At 49.1% G+C, this 21683-nt stretch overlaps 10 protein-coding genes across 10 annotated transcripts, besides 1 other annotated feature; 5 read left to right on the forward strand and 5 right to left on the reverse strand.

The window, feature by feature from the left end:
- Positions 1 to 555: 555 nt before the first annotated feature.
- CTAM01_07441 (rare lipoprotein A) lies at positions 556 to 1328 on the reverse strand (the record flags this gene model as incomplete). Its single annotated transcript, XM_060523464.1, has 3 exons — positions 556 to 799; positions 856 to 1031; positions 1089 to 1328. The coding sequence occupies 3 exons, from the start codon at positions 1326 to 1328 to the stop codon at positions 556 to 558; spliced, it is 660 nt and encodes a 219-aa protein (XP_060381840.1).
- Positions 1329 to 1516: 188 nt separating this feature from the next.
- Positions 1517 to 1600: a sequence feature (Short protein (CTAM01_07442, KAK1498224.1) was converted to a misc_feature.).
- Positions 1601 to 3436: 1836 nt separating this feature from the next.
- CTAM01_07443 (amidohydrolase) lies at positions 3437 to 4783 on the forward strand (the record flags this gene model as incomplete). The annotated part of the gene is made up of 1 exon (XM_060523465.1): positions 3437 to 4783. The coding sequence occupies one exon, from the start codon at positions 3437 to 3439 to the stop codon at positions 4781 to 4783; it is 1347 nt and encodes a 448-aa protein (XP_060381841.1).
- Positions 4784 to 5506: 723 nt separating this feature from the next.
- Positions 5507 to 6868, forward strand: CTAM01_07444 (uncharacterized protein; the record flags this gene model as incomplete). Its single annotated transcript, XM_060523466.1, has 4 exons — positions 5507 to 5732; positions 5784 to 5933; positions 5973 to 6367; positions 6449 to 6868. 4 exons carry the CDS (start codon positions 5507 to 5509, stop codon positions 6866 to 6868), a joined length of 1191 nt encoding a protein of 396 aa, XP_060381842.1.
- A 202-nt stretch (positions 6869 to 7070) lies between these two features.
- CTAM01_07445 (uncharacterized protein) lies at positions 7071 to 8435 on the reverse strand (the record flags this gene model as incomplete). The annotated part of the gene is made up of 6 exons (XM_060523467.1): positions 7071 to 7339; positions 7408 to 7575; positions 7633 to 7742; positions 7809 to 8011; positions 8072 to 8317; positions 8397 to 8435. The coding sequence occupies 6 exons, from the start codon at positions 8433 to 8435 to the stop codon at positions 7071 to 7073; spliced, it is 1035 nt and encodes a 344-aa protein (XP_060381843.1).
- A 2485-nt stretch (positions 8436 to 10920) lies between these two features.
- CTAM01_07446 (uncharacterized protein) lies at positions 10921 to 12531 on the reverse strand (the record flags this gene model as incomplete). The annotated part of the gene is made up of 6 exons (XM_060523468.1): positions 10921 to 11374; positions 11461 to 11491; positions 11552 to 11616; positions 11686 to 11803; positions 11874 to 12246; positions 12349 to 12531. 6 exons carry the CDS (start codon positions 12529 to 12531, stop codon positions 10921 to 10923), a joined length of 1224 nt encoding a protein of 407 aa, XP_060381844.1.
- Positions 12532 to 14299: 1768 nt separating this feature from the next.
- CTAM01_07447 (uncharacterized protein) lies at positions 14300 to 15838 on the forward strand (the record flags this gene model as incomplete). Its single annotated transcript, XM_060523469.1, has 5 exons — positions 14300 to 14539; positions 14600 to 14729; positions 14780 to 14903; positions 15007 to 15155; positions 15216 to 15838. 5 exons carry the CDS (start codon positions 14300 to 14302, stop codon positions 15836 to 15838), a joined length of 1266 nt encoding a protein of 421 aa, XP_060381845.1.
- Positions 15839 to 15971: 133 nt separating this feature from the next.
- Positions 15972 to 17582, reverse strand: CTAM01_07448 (aspartate aminotransferase; the record flags this gene model as incomplete). Its single annotated transcript, XM_060523470.1, has 7 exons — positions 15972 to 16140; positions 16197 to 16243; positions 16293 to 16374; positions 16429 to 17069; positions 17164 to 17253; positions 17310 to 17348; positions 17430 to 17582. The coding sequence occupies 7 exons, from the start codon at positions 17580 to 17582 to the stop codon at positions 15972 to 15974; spliced, it is 1221 nt and encodes a 406-aa protein (XP_060381846.1).
- Positions 17583 to 17962: 380 nt separating this feature from the next.
- Positions 17963 to 18895, forward strand: CTAM01_07449 (HpcH/HpaI aldolase; the record flags this gene model as incomplete). The annotated part of the gene is made up of 3 exons (XM_060523471.1): positions 17963 to 18022; positions 18078 to 18330; positions 18408 to 18895. The coding sequence occupies 3 exons, from the start codon at positions 17963 to 17965 to the stop codon at positions 18893 to 18895; spliced, it is 801 nt and encodes a 266-aa protein (XP_060381847.1).
- Positions 18896 to 19274: 379 nt separating this feature from the next.
- Positions 19275 to 19670, forward strand: CTAM01_07450 (uncharacterized protein; the record flags this gene model as incomplete). Its single annotated transcript, XM_060523472.1, has 1 exon — positions 19275 to 19670. The coding sequence occupies one exon, from the start codon at positions 19275 to 19277 to the stop codon at positions 19668 to 19670; it is 396 nt and encodes a 131-aa protein (XP_060381848.1).
- A 254-nt stretch (positions 19671 to 19924) lies between these two features.
- CTAM01_07451 (TAM domain methyltransferase) lies at positions 19925 to 21378 on the reverse strand (the record flags this gene model as incomplete). Its single annotated transcript, XM_060523473.1, has 7 exons — positions 19925 to 19973; positions 20026 to 20445; positions 20519 to 20656; positions 20718 to 20910; positions 20973 to 21014; positions 21088 to 21178; positions 21232 to 21378. The coding sequence occupies 7 exons, from the start codon at positions 21376 to 21378 to the stop codon at positions 19925 to 19927; spliced, it is 1080 nt and encodes a 359-aa protein (XP_060381849.1).
- Positions 21379 to 21683: the final 305 nt, after the last annotated feature.

Here is a 21683-nt window from a genome sequence, read left to right on the forward strand (position 1 = left end):
TTGCGAGTAGGACGTTGCAATGAACAACCTCCTACCTCAGAGTCACTCTTGTTGACAGCTTGGAGTCTGAAAACAAAAGCTCTCGTCTTTGTCTACGAGATATCTTCCAAAACTAAAATCTCTTACCTAGGGCAAAGGATTTTGGTAAACAGGAACCTATAAATTTATAGAGCATTTGTCCTTGTTTGATTGGTGTTTTAAAAGGACAAAGCACTCGATGTAACAGTAAGTATGGTGTACCGCTTACATTGCTTACGAGGCCTTCAGAGTTGGTCTACCGCTATCCACGCGAGTGAATGCTACACATGCATCGGGAGCAGAGATCGCGTGAAGATATAAGAAGACGCAGTACCCAAAAGGGATCCAAATCACCAGTCATTCCCAGATTCATGGTGCCATTCGCAAGGTATGTACTGTCAAATTATGTGCAAGAAGTAAAGGCTATGTACAAATTTTCCCACTGAGGAGTCGTGGTGCGTCAATTAAAGAAACACGCCGAGCCCAGGGGTACGAAAATCGGATGTTCCCTGAGGCAGGCTGCTCAATGATCCCTTTTCAACAGTTGCCCGATGCAGTGAAGGAGGCCTTCTCCTTGGTACCAACTTTGTTTACGACGACCTGCTTACCGTTGGAGCAGGTGACGCGGACGCTGACTGTGTCCACAAGGAAGCCGTCACCACTGCTCTTCTGCCAGTAGTTGTAGTCCTGACGGACGGTGGGCTGCCAGCTCTTGCCGCTGTCGGTACTGACTTCGAACTTGGTGACTGGGTAGTTGTGGTTCACAACTTGCATGGAGAACCTAGGAGTTATGTAAGTCAGACTATCTGGGTCACTGCCGTGATAAAAGACACATACCAATATTTCGAAGTTCCTTCCTTGTTTCGGACGATCAAGGGTGAGGTGATGCCGCAAGGAACCTGTTCCCATGAGACGCTGATCTGTCCCTTATTGGGATCGTCGAGCTTGGCGAAAGCATCGGGGAAGAGATCGAGTTGGCCGTTTCCGCAACCTGAGGGGCACTTATCGACGACCTGATACCGAGTTAAAATGGCTCGTAGATGTGATTGAAAGAGATTATTGATACTCACCATAACCTTGATGGTGTTGCCCTTGGGTCCCTTCACATTGAGGCAAGTACCGCAGTTTCCGTTGTAGTTGGTATAGGACAAGGCAGTACCCAGGACGCTTGATGGCAACGTGTAACCGGAAAACAGGCAGTTACCTCCGTTCAGGTTTCCACCATACCAAGTTGCAACAGCGCTCGTGGCAGCGGTGGTGCCTTGAACCATGACGGCAAGGGCCGCGCCGAGAGAAATAAGACCGTGCATCTTGATGGATGGAGGGGATGATCCTGGAAGTCAAGCGAGAATGAACTGGATGGAAGGCTGGTTGGGAAGAGATCGCAGGAAAGCCAGCTCGATTTATACCAGGAAGCCCACGATGCTTGTCCCAATCACTTTAAAGTACGCAACCAAATGAAGAAGGTCTCAAGGGACGGGCTGACATACTGTCAGCCATGCGGCATCCCACAGAAGAAACAATACTCAATTCATTAATCTATTTCACCCGAATGACAAACTCTTTGGGGTATCATTCCTAAAGACTAATGGCTCTTGCAACTTATCAGAAACCCGCCACTCAGCAATAACAGCCCCCCTTTCTCTGCCATGTGAGACTACATGGGGGAATTCTGCCCTCTAATTTGTCAAAGTAGCGCTAGGAGCGCGGAGCAAGCGGAAACGCGATCGGGAAACGAAGCCACAGAGGTTCACAATGGGCCTGTTCTGCCTCCTACTCTATACTAGCAGCGGACTGTGCTTCGTCGGCTCCCCGGCTACCTGCATTAATTTATAGGTGTCATCCTGTCAAGGGGGCTTGTATCCGCGTCGTACGGTTTGTTGCCGACTTTGGGTTTATCCCTTGGTGGAGGAGCGTGCCAATTGGGAGCTTTAAAGTTCAACGTTTCACTAAATAGTCAATGCTAACCCAAAGGGATGGTTACTGGCCGCGAGTCTGGACCGGAGTGGATAGTGGACATGAGTCGCGATATTGCGGGCGGTGCCGTATTTCAGATTGCACGGCCTGTTCGTGAGCAGAATTCCACTTCGGATCCCACGTGGACGGATCGCGTTGTGGGAATCTATTGTGAAAAGAGACAGGGCTGCTTCAAAATGCCATGTCTTCGGGTCTAGCCTATTTCTTCTTCTCCATGCCGGTATTCCGTGCAGGTGGTTGATGGCCCTGTCAGGCTGTCATCGGTCAAGCCGGTGGTGTTCGCTTGTAATTAGTAGAAGCGATGTCCTAAGGTAGTGATGATCACATTTCTTTTGTTCATCCCTTCGATTGTCTTGCCGCACAACAAGTTGCTTGGCTATTGCCGAGTTGCTCAGATAGATTACAGACGGCCGTTCGGGCGAATGGCATTGACGCATAGATTTTTGTTTGCATTCTTTCGAAACAAAACGTCCTGTTGTTTGTCTCTCGAGATTCAATCCAGGCCATCACATAAGCCTACTAATTTGTACATATTGTCATTTGCAACCATGACAAATTGACATTTAAATTGCCAGCAACATCCTTCAGTCAGACCATACCCTCGCTATTGACGAGCTTTTTCGAACGCATCTGAACTCTTTTAGTGAAAAGCCTGATTCCACTGCACGTGAGCCGTCAGAGACCTAAGCTGATGAATGCCCAGGTGCGCTGACCCGTCAAAAGTCCGCCATCGCCCCGCTTAGACTGAACAAGGCAGTTTGAAGCATACACCACATCTCACACGACAAGGTAGGTAACGATGCATCTTCGGTCAAGTTGTAGTCACATCCAATTGGCACTTGCCCAGCAGCCTCTCACCCAAGGGTTACGAAAATGTACCCGGAAGATCGGAATCACTGAATCAGCACCATGGTCCAGCCCCAACGGTCTGGCCGAACCGGTGCTTGAAAAACGACCATTCACCAATGTAGGACTGATAGCCGAGGATATGACTCGAGATTCAAGCTGAACGAGGACGCTTTCGTATTCTCGCATATAACACGCTAACTGAAGATGGCATTCGGCGAGCGGGCCTTGAAGTCAGACCATGTGTGTCGCCGCATGCGTCCGATGTTCACAGGTGAGCAAGTGTCCACACCACGAACTTCTCAAGCCGCAGACGGAATGTCTCAACATCCGCCCTGCCTGAATTACTCCCGGATTCTTCAACATCGTCTGCTCACCGGAAGTCGCATCATTTGAACGCCCCAAATCATTTCTGTTCCGACTGCCTGTGACGTTTTCATACTTTGGTTCGTCTCATGTTTTCTTGGTATCATGTGTCCGTGGTGGATGGCAAGCGCGTCAAAATGTATATCTAAGTCTCTCCATGCGTGACTTATCGTCAGACATGGGCATGCATTAACCTAGTCAAAAACTGTCCGGTAATTCTCACACCACAATGGTCACCACACAATCAAAACCCGAGTCTTCTGGTCTGGACATGTCGAAGTACATCACTCCGTGGAAGCTTGATCCACAGCAACCATACCTCCTGAAAAATTGCAGAATTGTTGACCCTGTTCATGGATCGATCAGCAGCAATGCCACTATCGCCCTGTCCGCCGGCAAGATTATTTCCGTTGAAGCAGGCGAGCCAGCAAAGTCAGATGGAATTGATATCAAGACAGAAAACATTATCGACCTTGAGGGAAAATATGTCTGCCCCGGTCTGATCGACTGCCATGTCCACATCGCAGTTACACCAGGCGCAGCCAGTCTGGCGTCGTACCGAGATATGACTGAAACCAAAAGCCTTCTGCGGCAGCCTAGTGTTCTGAAGTCAATGCTCCAGCGCGGGTTCACTACTGTCAGAGACTGCGGTGGTGCAACTCTCGCCATGAAAGAGGCCGTTGAAGAGGGCATCTATCCCGGTCCGCGCCTCTTCATCTCTGGAAAGGCTCTGTCCCAGACTGGCGGCCACGGCGACATGAGAGGGCGACACGACACCATCCCTTGCTGCGGCGGCGCTGTATCGGGCATCAGTCGAATCGTAGATGGGGTGCCGGAATGCTACCGTGTTGCTAGAGACGAGCTGCGCCAAGGTGCAGACTTCATCAAGATCATGGGCGGTGGTGGCGTTGCCAGTCCAACTGACCGCATCGATCAGCTCCAGTTCTCTGACGACGAAATCAAGGCTATAGTCACCGTCGCAAATAACGCAAAGACATATGTCACGAGTCACTGCTATACCACAGAGGCAGTGACACAGGCCATCAACCAGGGCGTCAGGGGTATTGAGCACGGCAACCTGATCGATCTCGAAACTGCAAAATTGATGGCGGATACGGGGACCTTTCTCACGCCGACGCTTGTCACTCACTTCGTATCAAAGGAGTCACATTTCCTAGATGCTGAGTCAGAGGCCAAAGTCACCACTGTACTTGAACAGGGCTTAGTTACACTCAAGATGGCAACTGAGGTCGGTGTCACAGTATGTTTCGGAACAGATCTGCTGGGTCCAACTCACTTCGCTCAGTCGAAAGAGTTCTCTATTCGCAGTCAAGTCCAGACATCTCTTCAGATTCTGCAAAGCGCCACTATCAATGCCGCCAAGCTGCTTGGCCAAGAAAACAAGCTTGGCCAGGTCAAGGAAGGATTCATGGCAGATTTATTGATTCTAGATTGTAACCCTCTGGATGATATCACAATCCTGGACAAGTCTCAGGAGTCTATATTGGCTGTTGTGAAGGATGGCAGGGTCATGCATTCGCATCTGAGCTATATGAAAGAAGAGCCGAGAGTCTGAGGCCCCGGGGTCAATTGACCTCAAGTATAGAATCATTTAATTAGCATCAATAGAGATCCAAAGAATTTCTTGCATCTTACCTTAACAGCAATTCTTCCTGGGCGCGTTTGTCTCGCTCTTACCGGTGACCAAGTTTGATCAAAATCTATTCCAAACCATTTGTATTGACTTGATATCCTACCGTATTTACAGCTTTTCGAAAGAATCGAACTCTATTCGACAAATTTCTTCGTGTAAAATGACTTCGGCTTTATGGTGGTGTTCCAAAGCGCGTACTCAAGAAACCGAGTAGCCGGCCGCGATTTCGGCTTTTGAGCCCCATCTCTACGTCACCTGAGTTTTTTCCCCCCCGGATTGTTAATAGAAAACACGATTTGTAATGTATCATGGCTGATAAATCACATTCAGAATCTCAGGGACATGATCTCCAATAAGAAAGGCATCAATCCATTGAAGAATCCCAGCCTGCCTGGAGATACATCCAAAGCTCTTTGCTGCCAATTTTGACTAGGAACTTCTTCTTTTGATTACGCTTCCTTGGTCATGTCGACCTCAGTAACAACCACTCAACCCCATGCAATGGAACTTGGCTCGGCTCCAATAGACGATGGCATGGAGACGGAAACTCGAGTATCAGCTATCACCCGTCGACTAGAAGCCTCTGCCATCCCTCGAGAGTTCGCCTCCTTCGCGGAAGAAATCGGGTTCGTCTGCATATGCTCTATGGGCCAGCTGCTGTTTGCAATACATCTTTCGCATATCTTTGTCAATCAAATCACTTTAATCGACGCTCTGAAAACGACTTCGCTCAATACACCATGGCTTATCGGTTCATATCTCGTCGCTAACGGAGTTTCCGTTCTGATCTCGGGCTCCTTGGCAGATCTTATTAGTCCGAAACATCTCACCTGTGCGGCCTTCATCTGGCTTACTCTTTGGAATCTTATCGGTGCGTTCTCTGTCATACCTAAGAGAATAATACTATTCTTCGTCGCTCGAGCAATGTCTGGCTTGGCCGTTGGAACCCTTTGCTCCGCGGCGATGAGCATGCTCGGGAGGGTTTACAATCCCGGTCTACGGAAGAACCGAGTATTTTCTTTGATGGGTGCCATGATTCCCCTCGGGTTTGCCATTGGGTTCATACAGGGCGGTGCGTTAAGTACACGTTTGCCCTGGATATTCGGGTCAACATCCATCTTGTCTCTGGCATGCCTCGTCGCCGCTATCTGGTGTATTCCTTCTCTCCCCAATGAATCATTGTCTTTGAAGGACTTTGACTACATCGGAGCTGCAGCAGCAATTCTTGGATGCGGATTGCTCATCTTTGGTCTCACTCAAGGATCGCCTGCGCAGTGGACTCCATACACTTACACCCTTGTCATCATCGGAGTTGCCTGTTTAGCCAGCTTCGGTCTCATTGAGAGCCGCGTACGGCGGCCGCTGATCGACAATCGCCTTTGGAAGACTCCTGGATTCTTTCCTTTGATCTCGTCCTATTTCCTGGGATACGGTGCTTATGCCGGAGCCTGGCAATTCTATGCGGTGCGCTTTCTGCTTACCATCCAGCAAAAGCCACCCATCATTGTCGCATGTTATCTTCTCCCTATCGGTGTAAGCGGAACCCTTGCGTCGTGGATTGTATCCAGGACGCTTCATATAATACCGGGACACGTTATCATGATGGGAAGTATGCTTGCATTTGCCACAGGCCCTGCTTTCTTCTTACCTCAACAAGCGGGTACACTTTATTGGGCGCTCTCATTTCCCTGCTTCATCGTAAGCACATTTGGGCCGGATATGTCGTTCGCAGCTGTCTCCGTGTTCATCACGTCGAACGTGCCCAGATCGTACCAAGGTGCTGCAGGAAGCTTGGTCATCACTGCGCAAAACCTGTCCACCGCTGTACTCGCGGCATTGGGAGACACTATTGGGGAAAAGATCACAGGGCAGCCGGGGGGTTCCCTAGACTTAATGGCCCTGCGTTCCATCTGGTGGCTGAGCCTGGCGACCGCTCTGACAGGCGCTTTGATATGTGGTTTCTTCGTCAGAATACCAAGGAGTGAAGAGAAGGAGCATATCAGCTGAATGTATGCACAGGAATATGAAGGATTCTTGGGTATTACTGGTCATAAAACATTTATTATGTTCATCAACACCTCGATGGTGTATTTCAATTGATATAGCCTCATGCTCGTTACCTAACCACGCTTATTCAAATGCTGGCCTACCTTCTGGTGGCACTGGGGTATCATCAAGCTGTCTTCTAAATCTCTGCATCTCCAGGATTCTACACCGTCTCGCTGGACTTCTGTGATTGCGTAGTGGTTGAGCAAGCCGCAACATGCTCAAGGTCGACATTGAGGTCGTACGCTGGCTCGCTGACGACATCAAATCTGCTCATGCGTGTTATTTGCAGCGTCTTGACGGTTGATTTGTAGTTGTAAGCGTTAGACTTGTCCGAATAGCCAGCGTTTCGGTTCGATCGGAAGTATGGTCTTAAGCATGGTAATGTCGCGACTAAAAGACCAATATTGACGTCTAGCTCGCTCCAAAGTTCTGCGACTCAGCCGTCAGCACACGTATCAAAGAGCCTATAGAGACATGCAGCATGTTCAAATACTCACCAACCAAACCGAAAGGCAAGGCCTCGACCGATGCTGTCTGAATCGTAATGAAGCGAACGAGAGAGAAGGTCATGTTGATGATGCCGAGACCAAAGGTACAATAAACGCCGATTTTGAGGGCTCTTTTGATCTTCAAATCAGGTAAGATGAGCCAAGGAAGGCAGAAAACTTTGTAGAAAGTCAGGAAATCTTTGAGCTGAAATACCAGGGTCTCTGTTTACTTACTCAGAATATCCCCGAAGAAATGCAATGCCCAACCGACTTGGAACACAATTGCGGGAGACGAAGCCGAGCACATAACATTTTCTGTTCCTACGACCCGATCTTCGACAGACCTGACCGAGAGCTGAAGTCAGTTTCAATGCCTGAAAACGGGATTTCTCTCTGTCGGATTAACTGACCAGTTCTTACTAAGGGGCAGGCAAATAGTGAAAAGCAAAATCATGCTGACCAAGTACGCCAGCCCAACGTATATTATAGCAGTCCATAACATCATTCGTCGATAGTACATAAAAATGGGGAATATCTGAATGTAGACGGCGAGAAGGGCTCCTTTGCAGAGGTAAAATGTTGTGAAGAATGGTATGCTGCTAGCCCAAAACAACTTTCAGGCACGGAGTGTCAGTACAACTGAATTGATCATGAAAAAGGTGTTCTTTCTTACCCTCATAATTAGCATAACTTCGTCGTCGTTTCCGTCGAATCCATCGAGATTGATTTTGATATTTTGATGCAAAGCGCCCATGACTGTGAACTGTATATCGAATGAGGCAGTTACAACTGCAGAGCACCATGCTAGGCATAGGAAGTAATCGCTAATTTGTAATTTCCTCCCTTGGATGTTGATTCGGAGATGAAGAGAAGCAGCTAGTACTGCGCCGGCGGTCAAGATGGTGACCCATCCCGTCGTCTAAGTTCGTGCCAGAAAGGTCAGCGATCATGTTCCGATTTCCAAGGTCCCGACATTCAGAATCTGAGATCTGACATACAATGATTGTTACCGCCTTTGGGGTCGGAAAGTGAGCCATTATCCATCGTCACATCTTCACACACGTTGTTGAGCCCCGTCAAGAAAGTGGGCGTCTGGAATTATAAAAGAGGATGGAAAAAGAGCTGAATTCCTGCGTGGGCTAGTTGAGACAGACTGACTCCTAGCGTGAGATGAGAACCATACTAGCCCTGGTTCCGTTATCCGATTTCGAACTAAACATACGTACGATACCGAATTCATCGTCCGGATTCGGAAGTGTTCCAACTTTATCCTTGAAAGTCACGCCCATCGGCCGACCCTAGATCCTCTTGCACATGCGTGAAAGCGCTGCAAGAACACAAGTACAGCAAGGCAGGCGTCCTCCAAAGGGATGCATAACGATGTGGACATGGCTTGCATGAACTCATTGTGAAGATAATGCCGATGCCAACCATTATAGAGAGAACATCAATTGAATCGAAGTGGACCATTCAAGCGGGTTCTGCATATTCATTGCATCAGGGGTCTGAGATGAGTGTCTTGGTCGGCTGACATGCTGTTTCCCCTGCAACGTGGAGTATTGTCTTGGATGCAAAAGATCACCCGTGTCACCGCCTGATTCAAGATTTGACACCCCGCTCGCCAAATTCATTCTTAGATTCAAAGAGCGCCGGTAAAGTATATCATCGGATGCCTCTCATTTGCGGCCCTTCCTCGATCGGGATCGAGTTCGGGAAGCCGAAAAGACAACGGCCCGCGGAATTCTTCAAATAAAACACAAGATGCGTTGAGCCCTTACGAGCCTTAGTTTGGTGCCGCTATGAGCCTATCTACAGGTAGTAAAGGAAACAGAACAGCCAAACTCCGCGCATACGTTTCGCGCACTCCGTTTCGTCCGTACCCGTGCAGCCGATTTGACGGGCCGGAACGGTGCCCATGGAACCAGTCTGTGCGATCCGCGCCACATCGCAGCACATGAGTACGTAGACTGAGCCGCTTTATCCTGATCACTCACGCTACCATTGGGCTGCAGTCCTAATCTATTTAGACTAGTAACCGCGCCGAGACCAATGTGGTGAACTAGACCCGGGGCAGCACGTGGAATAATCAGGTTGTTTACAGGCTTCGGCCTTTCGAAACGGGAACTAGCTTCTGGGAGATCCCGAAGAGTGGGACACTCGCTGCGTAACCGTTCTAGACCAGCACTTTCCGATGTTTTGATAAGTACGGACGTATGAGCTTTCCCCATCAGATAGCAATCATTGGGCAAGAGACTTAAAGGTACGTTTCAAGAGCACGCCATTATACAGTCAACACAGTATTCTAGACAGATTCTTTCGCTTTGACGACACGCTAATCGATTAGAATTCCAACAATGACCCTTCTAGATGCATTTTTAACATTTCCGTCGAGTCAATTGAAGACTTCACGGAGAGAAACGCGTAGAAATATTGAGCCTGCTGAGATGAATCTACTTAGGTAGATACCTTATTCAATGATCTTCGCGGCTCGCCAGAGACATATAGGTCACAAGTCAAATCGCCTTCACCCATTCCGAGGTTAGATTTTGAGAGCTGATGTTGACTTCTCTAATATTCATCCATAATTTTCCATGTATCAAACCTCGGTACCCAGAGAACAATCTGCTTCTGAAGGGACCCCGGTGTCCGGGCCGCATGTTCACTCGGGGCCTCCGCCGAGACGGCCCCACTTCGCCGCGTTTCCGAAACCATCGAATCCGGGCATGGGTGAGACAAGGCGAGTAAGGGTGGCGGAAATCGAAGACACAGGAAACGTTTCTGTACGAATCATCTAACGTAAGCTCGGTTTGCCCGCACCACTTTGTGCTCGCCTTTGACGAAAACGGCCTGCCGCGATCCGACAATTCGAACTTACGGTTGGCCCTTCCCCCACGCCCTTCCGGCACCCGGTAACAGTTGCTCATCTAGCCATCGACCCTGCACTATACCTAGATAATATGATGTGTCTCTCTTTCTTCCGGCGCAGAGCAACCATGGGGGTTTTCAGACTCCTGTTCCAAAACGGTACCTAGCCTCGGCGACCTCGGCGAGGTGTGGCGCATCTTCGCCGGTCGAAACTGACTGGCTGGGAAACAAACACTGTTCAAGAAAGAAGACATAAGATGACGTGCTCTGGTCATAGAAGAAATGGAAAGATCATTGGAGTGGCTTGAAAAGTTCCAAACCTGTTGTAAAACAACCATAGCGGACTGGGCCTGTTCACATATCGCTCTGACAAGTTTCATGTCTGCTCGAATTTGTCCCTGCGCTGTCGGATTCAATGAGCAGAAGTCACGACGTCACTTTTTCAAAGCTTCGCAGGAAAGATGGAGTAGTCATTTATTAACATCACGAAATGCTAAACTATTTGGTTAGGTAAGACGATGAGATTATAATTCTTGCTCTTCCTGCCATCCCACCGCAGTATTTACCACAAAGTCTTAGTTCATAAGTTCAACCGAGGGCTCCAGCTTGCGTCCAAAAAGGATCTATCGTTCAATTTTGCCATGACCAATTGGTCTTCTAGACGGCTCTCCATCGGCTCGAAGCCGATATATCGCGAACCGGACCTTGTTCCTCGTAAGTAACGCTCACGAAGTCGGTCCGAATAATCTTTCCGTCAGAGGGACGCTGACTTGAGTCACTTTGTCTGGATGTGAGAGTTGGGGCATTTGAAGAAGCTGATATGCCCTGGTTCGAGTCGTTTGCTGGCGTAAGGATATTCTCCTGGCTGTCGCCCTCGACAATGGTGAGACCAAGTTCATCTTTGGGTTTGACTTTTGGCTTGCGCTGTCCCAGCTCAATACCTCCTCCTCCCCGAGATTTTGACTTGCTCTGAGAGCCGTAGTCCTCATAATATTGTGGCGTTTGTTTGGACCCCTTAGACGAGCTGAAGGGGTTGCGCCGAAGAATGAGCTCAAGAAGCGGCTGCATGACAGGTATTGAGCTTGCGATAATGATGGTGCTGCCCTCGACACTACCGGAATCCAATTTCAGTAAGGTGTTTCTTCCCGTGAGCCTCCTGAAGCTGATTGTACGTTGTAAAGAAGGGGCTAGACTTACACTGTCCAGATCACCAGATCAGAGGTATCGTCTATGCGGAAAAGATCAGTAAGATCTATTAACTTATTCAACAGGAAATACGGGACCCTACATGAGAAATCCTTGCTCGCAAGGGACGGGATGCGAGTCGTCTTGTAAATAGCAACGATACCAGATCTTCAAGTTATTAGTTGTATGAATCATGTTTTGAAGCTGCAAACTGGCCGAAAGAAAGAAGATTCTTACATTGACCCGATGCCTAGCGCACAAGAAAGCGCAATTTTCTTTTTTGTGGCCATCTGAAGGCGGAATAGTACAATTGCCGGGTAAACAGCGAGGTATACATCGACAAAGGCCGAGAAAGCTGTGTCGTAGGACAGTATTAGCAAAACTCAAGAACCTTTCTAAGTACTTATGGAAAAGGGTTGCCTCACATCCCGCATAAATGCAATAGGCCACCAGAATATTGACATCAAAGCAGGTGCCCTTGACAGAAAAGTCCCACAAGGACCTGGCCGGCATGCAACGTCCAAGTAGGAGACCAGCCGTGACGAACAGCGTCAACTGGCACCAAATCCCCAGCCACCATAAAAACCACTTATGATATCTGTCAGGGTTCATCAGTCGAACCAACAAGGAGACAACAGCTAGTTTGGGGAGACCGAAGGACATGATACCAGGGCAGAAAGCTGCCGTAGTCCAGAGAATGGCTCCCTGCTGCTGCTCGGTCGATAGTAGGGACATGTGCCTTCCGTTTCCGTAGGTGACTGCGATCGTAGACAAAGCCGTTGAGATGTAACCGCAGAACTGGGAAAATTCTTAAATTAGACTGAGTTGCTGACGCGAAAGAGGCAAGCGAAGAGAGTGTAATTCGTGACAGGAACTCCACAGACAACCATAGACACGTACCAATCCTAAGATGATGAACCAATCATCGCTCTGGAACTTCTTCATTATCTTCCCCCTCACGTAGACACGACCGAAGACGAAGCAAGTGCTGATGGCCGTGACAATCCAGCAGACGATAACGATGATTGGCCCTTTGTCCTGGGCCTTCCACTCATCTGATCCCTCCGCTGGCGAAGCCGACATGTTGGATTTGTAGTAAGCAACGAATGGGAATATATCGATCACGAGAAATGTGACACAGGAGACAAGAGCTGATCTAGGCGCAACCAAGACTCTGTTGAATAAATGCAAAGCAGACTGCGGCATAATGCCTTGCAGAGCGATTCTTCAGCATCGACCAAGAAATTGGCCGAAGACGTGCAGATCTTGCGCAACCTGGGATTCTTACCAGGTATTGGGGTGCTCGGGGTGATCAGGTGTCGTGTCGTTAGGTAGCTGGAGACGGAGCAATCTCCTATTCGACCTTTCCTTCGGAAGAAAAGAAAAAGCCAGCTTGCAACTCAAGGGTCTTGCTCAAAGTTTCATGTAGCATTGCCGGTTTTGCAATCATTCCATATCTCGCCCCTGAAGATCTGGATTCCATTGACAAAAAGAGCATCGGCTGAGGGGTAAAACTGCGAGACCATGGGCACATAAAGTCCAAGGATGTATCAAACCCTGCACCAACAAGCAAACATGTCAGGGGATATACGGCGTACGTGCAGAATGAAGAATCAACTTGGAAATCTTGAGTCGCTTGGGTACTTGTGAATACGGCGTGATATGGTCGACGTGAGCCGCGGCGCGCGGCCCGCAGCCCATTGACCCTTTTGGAAAGGAGATCGCAGTTCTCATCACGTTGGAAGTAGTCGTCTTGGCGGCTCCTTTAGTTCAGGTGGAACTTTAAAATCGGCGGATGCAGGAGCAACATGGGGTGTTTGATGGCGTGGAACGGCTCCCGTTATGTAAAGACCCTGGTTGAGCACCAACAGCCAAGTGTCGAGAATCACACCTCGTCGAATGGAGGACAAAAGCACTCGCCGCTAATGTATCTTCGGCCCTCGATTTATCTCAACCATACGGATACCGCCACGAGAATAGATGATAGCAATAATGTGTTGAGACAAAACTCAGACCAAAAGAGCTATGCAGTAGCGCTTGTAGTGAAAAAAAAATCTCTTAGGGGACATTCAACGGGATTCGCTTTCTTGAGAGACTGTGACGGGGACCTAGAGTTCTTTCATGCTTCAAAGGCAGATGTGGGCCGAGATATGATGAACGGATGAAGCAAACGGCCGTTGGACGGGGCGATCAGCATGGACTTGATGAAATTGGCTTTCTATTCGCATAGATACTAGGGTGTTGGTCTTCTGTATGGTTGGCTTCCAACGAATTTCATGTTGGCGCAAACCAACAAACATTTGCCCAGAGCATACCTAGTCCGGAAGACTCCTCCTGTTGGGCCCGGCGACCCGGGGCCCCGGTCCTCCCAGGCCAGGGTACTTTGTGAGCGGTTCGGCCTCTTGCGAGTTTCCGGTGTAAGACTTCTTCAGCATACGTATCAGTGACAAGGAATTTGGCGAGCACGCAGGAGTGAAACCTCGTCTGGCTGCGCAAAGTGGCTCGAATGCGAACGGCACGGTTGGTGGAGGATTCGAGCAATCGAGACTCGACAGGTGTTTTCTGAGTCCTGCAGTTTGACGGATAGGCGCCCTTTCCTCCACCTCTCTTTCCTACTGATATTCTTGAGGATTCTATCTCTTATCGTAAGTGTGCGTAGTTGTCGGACAGAAGGTTGCAGGGTGTGGGGGATGTCTGCGCGTCGTCTCCCCTGACTTCTGCCAAGATCCGATTTCGCTGAAATGACTGAGGCAGATATAAAGCACACGTCTTGCAAACTCTATGCCTGACTACCCCCGAGTTCTCACTCATCTGTCATTCATTTCACTGTGATACATCACTCAAATTTATAATGTCTTCCACAAACGGCTCGAACGGCACCAAAGGAGCCTCCTTTGTTGATGCAGCAATCGCCACTCGTCCGAACGACTTGGAAGCGGTTCCTCGTCTGCTCAAGGATCTCAACGAAAACATTGGCTCTTTGTCTGCTGATGACCACCATGCGCGTCACGAGCTGCTCCTTAAGGCTCGGTCTATCGTACAAGCTCTCGAGGCTCCAAGAGAGACCATGATCAAGCACTGCTGGGCACAGGTAAGCCCCAGGTGGTCAGCTGATATACATGTTACTTGATATGACTGACTTTCATCAAAGACCGGTGCAATTGCTGGTATCAACTTTGGCGTAGATACGGGTCTGTGGAAGCTCATGGCCAAGAACGGCGACAGGCCACAGACGGTGAAGGAGCTTGCTGAAGCTCTCGGCGTCGACCCGGCCCTGCTCAGTTAGTGAGCTCCCTTCTTATACTACTCACATGGCTCATAATTTCTACAGGCCGCCTCATGCGCCATCTTGGTGCCATGGGCTATATCAAGGAGACGAGCCTTGATGAGTACCAACCTACCAACTTCTCAAAGTCATTGAGCCTCCCCATGATTGGAGATGGGTATATCGCGATGTAAGTCGAACTATTTAGCTCGCTATTGGGCTCCTTGCCCTCGCATACTTCGTTGCTCTATTGCATTGTATCAATGCCTTTGCTAACTTCTTGGAAACCCAAGGACATCTTGCACTGGCGCTGGGCCCTTGAGATTCCACGAGTACTCTCGCAAGAGGGGCTTCAAGAACCCCACTGATGCCAAGGACACACCTATGATGTACGCATACAACACTGACAAGGATATGTTTGCGTGGCAGCAGGACCTTGGATGTAAGTACAATTACCAACATACTTTGGTGACAGATGGGCACTGACATGCAATCTACATAGACGGTACTCACTTCAACCACCACATGTCCGGCTACCGCCAGGGTCGTAATCCTTGGATGGCCCCCGGCTTTTTCCCCGTGAAGGAGAGGCTTATCGAGGGCGCTAGCACGGACGCCGACGCGCCCTTCTTGGTGGACATTGGCGGCAGCATCGGTCACGACTTGGCTGAGTTCCACTCGTACTTCCCTGAGGCGCCAGGCAAGCTGATCCTGCAGGATCTTCCAGTCGTTATTGGCCAGATCCAAGAGCTCACGCCAGCAATCATGCCAATGGGCCATGACTTTCTGACAGAGCAGCCCGTGAAGGGAGCTCGCGCCTACTACATGCACTCATGTCTGCATGACTGGCCGGATAACGTCTGTGAGACTATCCTGAAGCAGATCAAGGCTGCTATGAAGCCTGGGTACAGCAAGTTGTTGATCAATGAGAACGTCATTCCCTCAACAGGAGCATGGTGGGAGACGTCGGCTCTTGACATGGTCATGCTAACGCTTTTTTGCTCAAAGGAGCGTACTGAGGGTGACTGGTACCACTTGTTGGAGATCATCGCAGGACTGAAGATTGTCAAGATTTGGGGTGGTGGCAAAGGTGTTGAGAGTCTGATCGAGGTTGAGCTTCCCTAAACCTCCTAGATTTTCTACCTATTGTACTTGTACGTCGTGGTTGTCATTTATATTGATGAAGACGAAGTACAGAATCGTGCATCAAGTGCTAGAGTCACCTATTCTTTAGAACCACTTCGAACCTTTGGCAGACTCAGAGCTTCCCGTTCACATTTGTCCTAGTGACCTTGTCAATGGCCTGTGCTGCGCGCTTCACATTCTCCTCGCTCAAGCCAGCAAGATTGATCCTTCCGGACCCTGGGAGATGAACATGATACGCCTCAACTAGCTCCCTGCACTGAGATGGTGACAGCACCAGGCACCTATACACAAGATTAGCGATGTAACCATCCACCGTTAAGAACACAGCACTACTGACGAGAACAGTCCCTTTTCCTTCACCAGATATGACCAATTTCCGGGTGTCTACTTGAAGTCAATCCTGGCACGTATATCTGCTTTCGGAGCAAAGTACCTTGAGACGTATCGCAAGCTCATCATACAGAGCTTGGCGGTTTCTCTTCAGACGTTTCCTCATGCCATCGGTCTCTGAAGTCCTAAAGCATGTTGTTAGCGGATGAAAAATAGGGACTTCTCGAACACCGACTTACCACTCTTTTCGCAAGTCGGCATCGTTGAGTACGATCTTGACAAGACGGCTACCGTAGGCCGGAGCTGATGAGTACGTGTGCCTGATCAAACTTCGAAGCCTATCTTGAACATTTGCAGCTACCTCCTGCGAGTTGCCAACAAAATGAAGGGCGCCACAACGCTCCCCATACAATGCAAAGTTCTTTGAGAATGACTGGCAAACCATCATCTCAATCCCCGCATCTACGAAAACGCGTACACTCGCGGCATCTTCGTCAAGCCCGTCACCCAGGCCTTGATACGCTATATCAAAGAACGGCAAGTGCCCGTAATGTTTCATCTCACAAGCTAACTCCTTCCATTGTTTTAGGCTTAGATCGACTCCTGTAGGATTATGGCAGCAACCTTGCAATACGAAAATGCTGCCTCGCGCAGCCGATCGTACAGTATCGAGGAGAGCGGTAAAGTTGACAGCATGTTTTGACGCTTCGAGATAGGAGTAAGTGGTGGTTTTCAGACCGGTATCTTGGAAAATCGGAATGTGGTTTCCCCATGTGGGAACTCCGATGTAGACTCTGGGTTTCGGTTCCATAACTTTTGAAATGAAGAGGGCTCCCAGAGAGTTGGCCCCTGTCCCGGAGATGGTCTGAACTGAAGAAATCTGGGTGTTGAAGTTAGTGTATTTAACCTGAGAAGTGATTTGAATCTATTCGGATATCATTTGATCTCAGAAGACTACGAAGCCAACCACATACTCTGCCAGTTTGAAGGGCATCGCTGTGCGCGCCAAACATGACTTCGGCGGCAAGTCGGAGAAAATCCGCATTTCCTATCGTCAACTCATACTAGACAAAGATCTCAGCCTACTAACTTTCCAAAACGTTGGGTTTTAGACTCCTACATCATGCCCTAGGTCCAGATCATCTAGTTCTAATTTGGCCTACGTTTTGATCAGTTCTGACTCCAATCGAAGCTTGCCCTGTCTTGTCTCTAGTACTGGGGCAGAAACTTTTGACGATACCTTTTTGACAACCTCCAGCTCTTGGTAACTACCCTCTTCGTTACTATAGATACCAACACCCAAGTCGACCTTTTCTGGGCTTGTGTCGTTGTCTGCATCCCTTTTGAGGGTGAACATGGGGTCCGGAGGACCGGGCTGTACGTGTCCAAACATCGTGGCAAAGCTGGAATGCCAAAGCTGGAATGAAGAAACGCTGAAGGCTTTTGCAAGTAAGCCTTCGAGCTTTCTCTTAATTTTTTGAATTGACCACTCAAATATTAGCGAGCAAATGGCGACTCAAATTCCCCGGCTAACTAGCATCCATCGCCGAGTTGGCGGCGGTGCGGGCTACCGAGTCTCCACTTGACACTTGCACGCTATCGGGAAGGCTGGCCGAATCGCTCAGATTGGCGGGAAGAGGAGCCGAACCATCAACAAGTAAGCTGACACTATCCTCGGCCCAAGGAAGCAATGAATACTAAATAATATCTTCATGATACCTCATGATGAAGTACTGCACGTTGACAATTCAGTAATATTTTCGTTCATCTAAAATGGCCTCTCTCCTTTCCAACAGCTTGACTCGCCTAAGCGCGTCGGGAAAGCTATGCACGGTATGCTTCAGAAGAGAGCCATAGTATTACTCCTCTTACTGACATAACGATATAGGCAATGGGCATTCGCCTTGTGTCAAATACACAAATTGTCCATTTGGCGGCAAACGGAGGGTTTGATGCTCTTTTCATTGACCTCGAACATTCGACATTATCCATTCATGATGCCAGTCAGCACTGTATCGTTGGTCTTCAGTTGGGTATGACGCCCTTTGTCAGAGTACCTTATCAGTGCGGCAATGGCTTTGTTCAAAAGGTTCTCGATGGAGGAGCCATGGGAGTTGTATTTCCTCATATTCACGGCCGCGGTAAGTACCACAAGAGATTCCTACCTGGATTTCCGCGTCCATTCGGTTGGCAAGAGGAACTTACAAAGTCATTGCAGTTGATGCCATGGCTGCTGTCTCGATCTGCAAATATCCGCCGCAAGGAAAGAGGTCCATCACTGGCCAACTGCCCGTATTCTCATTAAAGGCTGTGCCACAGAGCACCATAATCTCAGAGACGAACGCCAACGGCTCAACTGTATTCCTGATGATCGAGACGAAGGAGAGTATTGAGAACATCGACGAGATCGCTTCTGTTGAAGGCGCCGACGTTCTCCTCGTCGGGTCGAATGACCTCGCTATCGAGTTAGGCGCGCCGAGCCAATTCAAGAGTCCAGTTTTCCGGGAAGCTATGGAGATCGTAAGCCGGGCATGCAAAAAACACGGCAAGATCATGGGCTTGGCTGGTATCTACAACAACCATGAGCTGCATGACTGGGCGATTAATGAACTAGGCGTCCGCTTTCTCCTTGGAGGACAAGACTCTGCGATACTAGCCCGGGGAGCTGCAGAAACAATGGCGGAGATCGCGAAAGTGCAGAAGTAATCTCCAAATATTCAAATGATCAAGGCCTAACATCGTCAAAACCCAATTTCCAGTCATCTGAGACACATTGCAACTTTATCCTATGCACGAAATCCTCGGGTCTTTTGTTTGTGTTCATGATCTTGGATCTGGGCTATCCTGCTCACGTGCAGCGGTTATGTCTCAGGACTTGCGTGGTGAGCGCCACCATTACATCATCGCCGTTGAACGATTCTTGAACACAACCATTTCCCCGGACGCCTCGGAATAACCACATTCACTCTACCTCTTAGATATTGTTGCCTGATCACTAGTCGCATGGCTTGATTCAAGAGCCCACTTTACATATTCCCTGAGGAAAGGCTTCAGTTTCCGCCTTGGCACCACAGCATCCTTTATCATGGCCTCCATTCTCCTCGCCATCCCGCGCATTATTCTCGCGTTCGAATACTTCGTCGGCGGTATTCCTAGACTCGGCCCTTGGCCTTTCAAGACGCTTCACGAGAGAATCTACCGAAAGTCTCAGAAGACTGCGCCGTTCCTCCACCCACTCTACCCTTTCACTGATCAACGCAAGATCAAGCTTCATATGCAATACATCGGAGCGCTGATGGTCACGGAAGGCTTCCTACTCGCGCTGCCACAAACCCGAGGGGGGGCTTTCGCCCTCTTCCTCGGATGCTTTTTGACATCTTCTGGATACTGGAGCCAGATGCGAGCAGATATGCCGTATTGGCTTCCCGTCACAAACTTCGGTCTATCATGGCTGGTGTGGTACATCGAGAACAGATCATAGTCGGAGGGAGTAGGTCATGTTCTCGTGTATTGAGTCTCTCAGTATTCTCCTTCATAAGTTGAAGCAAAGCAAGTCAATTGTTAAACTCTGGTTGTGCTAGATACTCTCCAGTCTACGCCCTGGATCTTGATGTGGAACTCGTTGATCTTTCGCCATTAGAGCCGAAACTCCTTGTTGAATCTAATCGTTGGTTCCCTGCTCAAACGTGGCTTATCAATGGTCCCTGTCGGGCTAACAAATCCGATTTCCGAAAACTAGGTGGAAGACTCAGAGACGAGAGGCTTCCTTCCATAGATGGACCAGCTGAGAATAGTTAGTAACCGCGACCAGTAGGAACGGAGTTCAATAAGCTCACATGTTGAAATACGCATGGATAGTCCTATTCTTGAACTCTTTGCGGGCCTCAGCCATGAGAACAAGCACTTCTTCCCTACTCCACCCATGGACCCGAGTGCACGGAGCCATGCAGAAGCCCTCCCAGCCAGCGATGGCATTCTCATGATTCCAGATTCCCAACTCCTTGTACTTCGGATTCTTGGGCCAAGAGTTTGTCGGCCACTTATAGAGCTGTTTGTGTACGTCCTCGAACCCGGTCTCGATCAGGACATCTTTCATCCTGCTGATGTCCTCGAATGGTTGACCAATGATGGCTGCCGCATCGAAGAGTAGGGTGGCGGACTTCGTGATTGCCGAGTCGGGCTTCAGGGTGCCATCATCTGATGTTGGCACGGCATCGAATTCAATCAGCTCCAAGTACCCTCCGGGACTCAGATTGCTGCAGTCTAGCTTAGCCACCTCCTGACACTGAATCCGCTCCGCCTTCTTAAAACGGAAATCTTGCTACTTACTCGAAGCACGTCTGTATGTAGGCCTTCCAGTCTTTGATGGACGAATTCATCATCCGACTATGAATGTAGTCAAATGGTTTCGAGAATGTCCAAGGCTGATCGATATCGTCTATCTCAAACTTGACATTTGGTGGCACACTGGATGCTCGCGTTAGTTTTTAGCATCTCGCCTGGGCCCTGAATTTCACTATACACTCACAATTCAGGCTGGACAGCTGAAAGATCGACGCCGCAAACCTCAGCATCAGGGTGCTCTTCCCCAAAGTCGATAGCCCAGATACCGCTACCAGTTCCAACGTCGAGAACATTGCCAACCTTCGATCTTGGATCATTGGGTGGAGCAGTTGCGAGCTTGTTATCAAAAGTCAAGATGAAGAGGTTGTGCTGGAGATCTACCGCAGTGGCGCAAGGTCAACATCCTACCTAGGCTTCAAGTGAATACTGATGATCTTACCAAGCCGGTCATTCTCCCTCTCATCATTCGGGAAGAAGTATTCTGACGAAAACATAAGTCAGCTTCATTTAACAACTGCAACACATGCGTGAGTAACTTGAGGATTCCAACGTACTGCCGTCTTTATACGCGTGATACGTTCTCCCGTTCTCTATCCTGTATTCCAAGATAGAACTGCTGACACTCGTACTCGAGGATGCAACGCTCTGGTTCAAGTAGTCAACATCAAAGATGAGAATTTAGATGGTGAGTTGCTCACGCTGCCAAGGTTCGATTCAGCGTCGCTCTCGTCGTGGTCCTCAGCAATGAGCACAACTTCATGATCGGTCGTGTCGTTGGGTTGCGTTGCCTGAGCCGCCGCCGTTGACGGTTGAGCCACCGGGTTCGTGTTGTTATCTGCACACATTTTGCAAAGTTTGACGGCCACAAAAGTTCAGCCGAAGCCCGTCGAACACTACTCTAATGGAAGTTCAAGAGTTTTGAAAGACAAAGAGACAGTCTCGCCTGATTACCCCTCTTCTTGGCCTCGGACAGTGTTGTTGGTTCAACCAACACGAAACCTGCATACAGATCCTTGGTAGTCTGCCATTTTCGGTTGATGGTCCCGAAACAGGGGTACAGTCCACGTATCAGATCAAGGCGGTTCTATAAGTGGGATGCAACAATTCTGCAACACAGTGTGGCAGCGATGGCTGGCTGCTGGTTGGAGGT

This window comes from Colletotrichum tamarilloi (genome assembly GCF_030869305.1).
Source record: "Colletotrichum tamarilloi strain Tom-12 chromosome Unknown Scaffold_23.1, whole genome shotgun sequence".
NCBI lineage: Eukaryota > Fungi > Ascomycota > Sordariomycetes > Glomerellales > Glomerellaceae > Colletotrichum > Colletotrichum tamarilloi.